Source organism: Solanum stenotomum, chromosome 3 (assembly GCF_019186545.1).
Source record: "Solanum stenotomum isolate F172 chromosome 3, ASM1918654v1, whole genome shotgun sequence".
Lineage (NCBI taxonomy): Eukaryota > Viridiplantae > Streptophyta > Magnoliopsida > Solanales > Solanaceae > Solanum > Solanum stenotomum.
Window position 1 is genome coordinate 18,514,450 of NC_064284.1, and position 6,474 is coordinate 18,520,923.

Consider the following 6,474-nt stretch of genomic DNA (forward strand, 5'->3'; position numbering starts at 1 on the left):
CTAATTAAGGAAATCAATTACAATCAATTAATTTAAATAAATAAAATACGTACTCAGTTTTAAAATTCAGTAGATAAATGTATCTCACAAATTCAAATTCATGTATCCTAATCATGAAATATGTTAGAGGAAGTAATATTTAAAACTATTGGGAATCTTAGTAATTAAGACCTAAACTAGTGAGATTTATGTAGTTTTCCCTAATAATAATCACTAATCTCCATTGAAATGCTAATGGTTTCATATTTGATTCGTCATTCTTTCTCAATAGAGGCTTTTAACGTTTTCTTTTGAACATTCAACTATCAAAGCTCAACTCAACTTGCTTACAATACGCCAAATGAAGTCACTAGGTGGGCACATCTTTTAAAAACGTCTATTACCAAGCTCAATTTAACATGTTAAACTCATGGCAGAAGAACAAAAGTCAAGCAAACTGCTCATTCTAATTAGCATTATTGGAATTCAACTCTACCATCACATTGTCAAGAAAGAAAATAACTGAAAAATGAAGAAAAAGGAATCAGCTAAGAAAATTTGATGACACCAGTGACTTGTATATTTCACAAAGGGGTCTTCTTTAACATTCATCTGTCAAGGGTTCCCAGAATTTGTCCGTCTTTTCGGGCAAATGAGAGTGATGTCCTGATTATTGAGCATTCAAATGAAGCCAGCAACTGCTTTAAGAAAAGTTCAAAATAAAAATGGATGACACATAAACCAGTTGGAGTTATACAAAGATTAAACCTCTTCTCTAGCAACAATGCGGCCAGAGCAATTAGGACATTGGCCCTGACATAAACTCTAACTTAAAATGTGATACAAAATTACAGATGGTTGCCCCAATCTGTACAAAACCAGACACCTTTACCTCAACCACAAATGAAAAAGGGCTCCTTATTAAACATTGTGATGTTTTCAGTGATTGGAAAATCGTTATGTAGTTTAACTACAGAAATAAATACACCCGTTGCAGTAACCAGCTTGGTTTGTTCTTATTAACTAATGATTCAAGCGTTTGTGTCAACAAACTCCAGTCGGACCAATTAAAAGGATTATATAGAAATAACACAAAGAGAAGAACCCAAGGATGAATGAGTGAGCACATTCAGTTTTGGATCCTGACATGGGTTTGATCAGTACAAATAGACCATTGAAGATTCTACTTTGATTGTGATTCACCTGATGCAATAGCAGGTTCATCTTTCTTTGAAGTCTCCAATTTGCCAGAAGTAATAGCCTCTAGTGTATTATAAAACTCCTCAGGAAGAGGACCAGGACGATGAAGGGGAATGTGTTTGGGCACTGGAGCATCATTTTCTATAACTTCACACTCATAATCATCAGGAATACCCCAAGGTTTCCACTCTGTGTAAGAAAAAACCATTGATCACAGCTTTAGGTTATATAGAAAATAAAATTGAAAATACTCTTGGCACTTATAACAACAAATCATAACTTCACCCACAAAGGGTTTGACTCATACCATTCAGAATCTTAAATCAACTTCTTCCCTATAGGAAATCTGCCTGTGAAAGTCTCCCTTAATGGATCATGAAGAAAGACAAATAATATGTTTTTATGATCAAACATATTTTTCATTTCAACATAAAACTCGAGGAAAGTAAAATATAAGATGTACATAGTACAATAAGTATATGAAATAGGACTACAACAAAACCCAGTGTAATCCCAACAATTGAATAGGACAAAACTTTCAATAAATCAGTCACGTGATGATCGTTACAATTTACGAATCAACAGTACGATCAAACAAGCATACAATGACAGTTCAGTTTTGTTAAATAAATTGTATTTTTTTATTTTTTTTGACAAGTATTTCTCAGAGGAAGCAGCTAAAAGTTGCTTTAAACTCTATATTTCATGAAAGGACGAAGCATATAGAAAGTCACTTTATCCGACAAATTTTTTGAGTGAGATGCACTATTACAAGTTTTATCAACTCAAATGATTAGATAGTAGATACTTACTAGATTACTTCAAAATTCCAGAACTGAGTATATTTACAGCAAGCTTCTTATACAACATGTAAACATAAACCTGAGAGGGAGTGTCAAGAATATTAAAAATATGTAAATGTAGCAAGAGCCAAGAAGCCATACCTTGTAAATATGAAAAAATCAAAATCTATATAACTACTCCCTTTGGCCCAATTTATGTGACACTTTCATTTTCAGTCCGTTCCAAAAAGTATGACAAATTTCTATATTTAGTAACAATTTAATTTTAGATTTCCCATTTATCCCTAAGAAGATGATTTATAGCCACACAAATATCTATGGCTTTTTTAAACCATAAGTTTCAAAAGTCTTCCTTTACTCCATGATTAGTCAAATACCTTCACATAAATTGGGACGACGGAGGGAATACATACTTTTTTTCACTTTTTTTTGTTAACTTTACTTAAATCCCCTATAGCTTAAGTGAAAAATCAAGCAATTCTATTTTTGGAATGTTTTCTTTTTATCCTTTCTTTACATTCAATCCCAACTCCTTTCACCTCAGTAATCTACTTAGCACAAAACAAGTACTCCCTCCGCTTCAATCTATTTGACTTACTTTCTTTTTTAGTCCGTTCAAAATGAACGACTCTTTCCTTTTTTAGCAACTCTTTAATTTCAACTTCCCACAAGACATGCTTAACACCACAAGATTAAAGAGCATTTTGATACATTTGACATATATTTAATTTTAGACCACAAGATTCAAAAGTCTTCTTTAGTTTCATAACCTCCATGCCAAGTCAGAATAGGCCAAACAAATTAAAACGGAGGGAGTATATGTGAAGTGTCTAGCCTTAGTTGAGAAAATTGGCTATAGGCTACTTACATGGTCTCATAATCCTCATTTCATGAGTTAGCTGTTGAGATTAAGTTAAACCCAAAATTCAGTATCTTAACATGGCTTTTTGGGCTTGAGTTAAGCCCAAGGTATATTTTCTTAACAGACTAAAAAGAAGATGAATAAAATGAATTAAAGATGGCCACTAATTTGTAGCGCAAATAGCTCTATTTATTTGAAGCCAGACTAAAGGATCTCCAACAAAAGACTTGTCCACTAGCTTGTCAAACAAAATAAGCATACAATAACATAAAGTGATGTTCAGATTCCCCACAGGTGTGAGAGACAAATTAACAGTGAGAAATGAGTAAACAACAACAAACAAGAAGACCAATAGGCTAGAACATATAGTAAAGTCCATATATTTGTCCCTTTGATGCAAAGGCTGTGTAAATATCAGCAGCGAAGTGGTGCTGATCTTGTAAAGTAAAACCAAGATTTACATAGTGCAAATGGCAAATTTATCTTACGTTCTTAACTCATCTTGAAAAATCAGCTATAACACTACCACATAACACAAGCCTTTTTGACGAGTGTTAGATTAACAGGTTTAGACTAACAAATAAAAGTGCGAATGAATCCGATTTGGAACTGAGGCTAATGAGCAGCCTGGAAGCTTTGCCACCATAGAAGAACCAACGAAACAAAGACTTCAACAGTTGCAATGGCATAGCCCAATAATGCTTTGTCACAAACTGTTGTGAGGCTATCCGAAATTCCTAACTATAAATATACAAATTACCTTTAAGGGGGTTCATCTTAAAGGTTAGTTCTATACCGTGGTTATTAGACCAATTATGTTGTATGAGGTGGAATGTTGGTCAATCAAGAACTCACACATTCAGAAGATGAAGGTAGCAGAGATGAGGATGTTTAGATGGATGAGTGGGCATACTAAGAGAGACAAGAACAAAAACGAGGATCTACGGCACAAGGTGGAAGTGTCTTCATGGTGGACAAGATGTGGGAATTGACTGCATCAACAAGTGATAATTATTGCATAAGCAAGTAGCAAACTCATGCATCATTAGTGTGTTTCCTCTTAAGTGAGTGATCCTTAAAAATACCCAACCAAGATGTCCTCTTGTTTTTGCCACTTACTGTATGATGATGCAAGAACTTATCACTATATTTTTCCTCATAGGTTCCTAACCTTGCCAATATTGGCACACCCCCAACATTCCGATGTCATCTTGGTATCAGAGCTTTTTGCTTGGATATTTACCTATCATTTGCCTTTTATTTTTTTATTTGGTGTTAGTTCTATATATTTCTATCTTCGTCCTTCCCATTTCATTATTGTTTTTACCTTGTTTTATAGTTACGTTGGTGTCCTATCTTTCCATATTTGCATCCTGGTCCTTGAGTTTTTCATATTGTTACCTTTGCCCCTTAAGTGTCTCTTATTTTCAAAAGTACTTCTTGTCCTTTACGTGTCACACCATTAAGTCACACAGTTGTGTGAACTAGTGCATGTCAAGTTTTGTCAAAAGGGCTATACATTGCCTGAATCTAAATTTTAAATGGAATCATTTGTGACCTTCCAGCCTTTCCTTGAAACTTTGCTGGTCCAGTGTTCATACTTAGTGCCTTTGCAAGACCCAAACATGCCTCAAAGAAATCAAAATCCTCATCAAAGAAATGCCCATGAAATTAAATTAGAGGAATTATGATCCCAAGTTAGGGAATTAGAGGCACCACTTGCAAGGCAAGAAACTGTTCAAAAAGAAGCCCCAAATGAAGAAGCGGATACTGACACTTCTGCAACTGAGGAAGATAAGTCAATCCCTTCGTTGATGATGAATCTTCATCTCAAGAAGTGTTACCTAGATATCGCCCATGAGGTCTAGTTCAAGATATGGAGTTATGGGAATTAAAATTGATATCCCTTATCCTTGGAAATAGCCGACAAAGGTGGCCTCTTGTTTTTTTTGGCTATCATGTCATAGCAGGGTTCCTAACCTCGCCAATATTAGTACATTGCCGACATTCCAGCTTCAAGTTTTGATTGTTTTCCATTACCTCATACTAGAGAAAATAAGTTTCTTGCTAATAGAGTGATATACAAATAAAATTAGCCAAATTCATAGCTCAATTTTACGAAATTATCTATAATTTTTCAGTGGTGAGTAGGAAGACCAAGATTATATTTTTTGACAAAGTGAACTTCCTAATCAAGTCATCAAGTGAAGCAAAACTTGACCTCTGCTACTCCACAATTGGATAAGATTTACGCTAACTGTGTTAATCTTGGCCAAAGTTGCCAGACTTTTTGTACATCATCTATCAAAGGCAGTCAATTCAGGTTGAAAATTATTAGGAGATTGGTAGATTACCAGAACGGTAGTTCATCTCACTATCCTACATTTCTCACTAGGTCAATCCCCACAATCATAGTACCAAACAGGGAAATAAAAAACATAGATCTACTATTGTCTCATCAATCGTTCAGTCAGTAAAATTAAAGAGAAAAAAAAAAAGGAAAATATTCCCCGTGTTTAACAATTGCATAGAAATTCAGCATTCAATAAAAAATTGACAAATAAAAGCAACACACAGACGCACACGTATAGGTATATACACATATGAAGTAAAAATGGAAGATATGAGTTTTGTTTCTGTACGTACCGTTCATGTGGCCGATGAGCTTAAGCTCATCCTGAGCTTCCTCAATTAACTCTTCAACCTGGCCACAACCAAGCCGCTTCTCGATCATTTCCGAATCTGCTTCCTCCTGACAGACACTAAGACGGTGGCGTGTGAAGCTTTCCACGGCTTTCCGGTATCCCTCGTCCTCCGGCACAGCCTTGATCTCCTCTAGGGTTTTCCTGTAAAGATTAATCAGAACTTCCCTCGCATTTGGCACTACATCAAGACCTACGATCCCTGTCGTCTCCTTCACTTTCGCCATCATCATCAATGGCCTCGCTATTCTTCGGAGAAACATTTTTCCGACTCACTCTTCGACTCGTCGCTCGACTGTAACTCTGAGACCCGCTCGGAGCTCTGAAGAAGGGAAATGCTCAACCTTCAGCTGATTGACTCATAATTTGGGCCTGTTTGACAAATGATCAGAATTATCTGAATTGGGTTAGCCTTTTTACAAGTATTGGGCTTGAAAGTATGGCCCATTTACTTAACACTAAAGTATGGGTCCAGCACCCGCCTCAGGTAACACTAGTACGCGTGTTATATTTTTTTTTTTAAGATGTCATAAATTTTGTTTCGAAATAAATATGTCAATCGACTAAATAAAATATTATTGAGTGTTAATGGATATTAGTACTTACATTTATCGTTCTTTGTACATATACTTCTTGTACAATTTTGACCACAAGGGTCCTATATCACATGCCTTATATATAACTAATTATACATGTGTAAATATAACTATTCTTACCATATTGATCAACTAATGTTATCTTGTGAAATTCTTCAAGTATTATAAAAAAATAGTATATAATATATCCACATTGATCAATCACATCAACTTATATTTTGTATTTTCTTGTATAATTATTTACTCAGAATTTTATTTTAATAATATTAATGTTATTTTATAAAATCATATATTGTATGACTTGATATACACATACAATACACGTCTAAAAA

The 6,474-nt window shown here is 34.7% G+C and overlaps 1 protein-coding gene across 1 annotated transcript; it reads right to left on the reverse strand.

Annotated features, from left to right (window-relative positions):
* Window positions 1-872: 872 nt before the first annotated feature.
* Window positions 873-5,909, reverse strand: LOC125859758 (probable NADH dehydrogenase [ubiquinone] 1 alpha subcomplex subunit 5, mitochondrial). Its single transcript, XM_049539571.1, has 2 exons — window positions 5,491-5,909; window positions 873-1,368 (listed from the first exon to the last, which is right to left on the reverse strand). Exons 1-2 carry the CDS (start codon window positions 5,807-5,809, stop codon window positions 1,163-1,165), a joined length of 525 nt encoding a protein of 174 aa, XP_049395528.1. The 5' UTR covers window positions 5,810-5,909; the 3' UTR covers window positions 873-1,162.
* Between the last annotated feature and the right edge of the window lie 565 nt (window positions 5,910-6,474).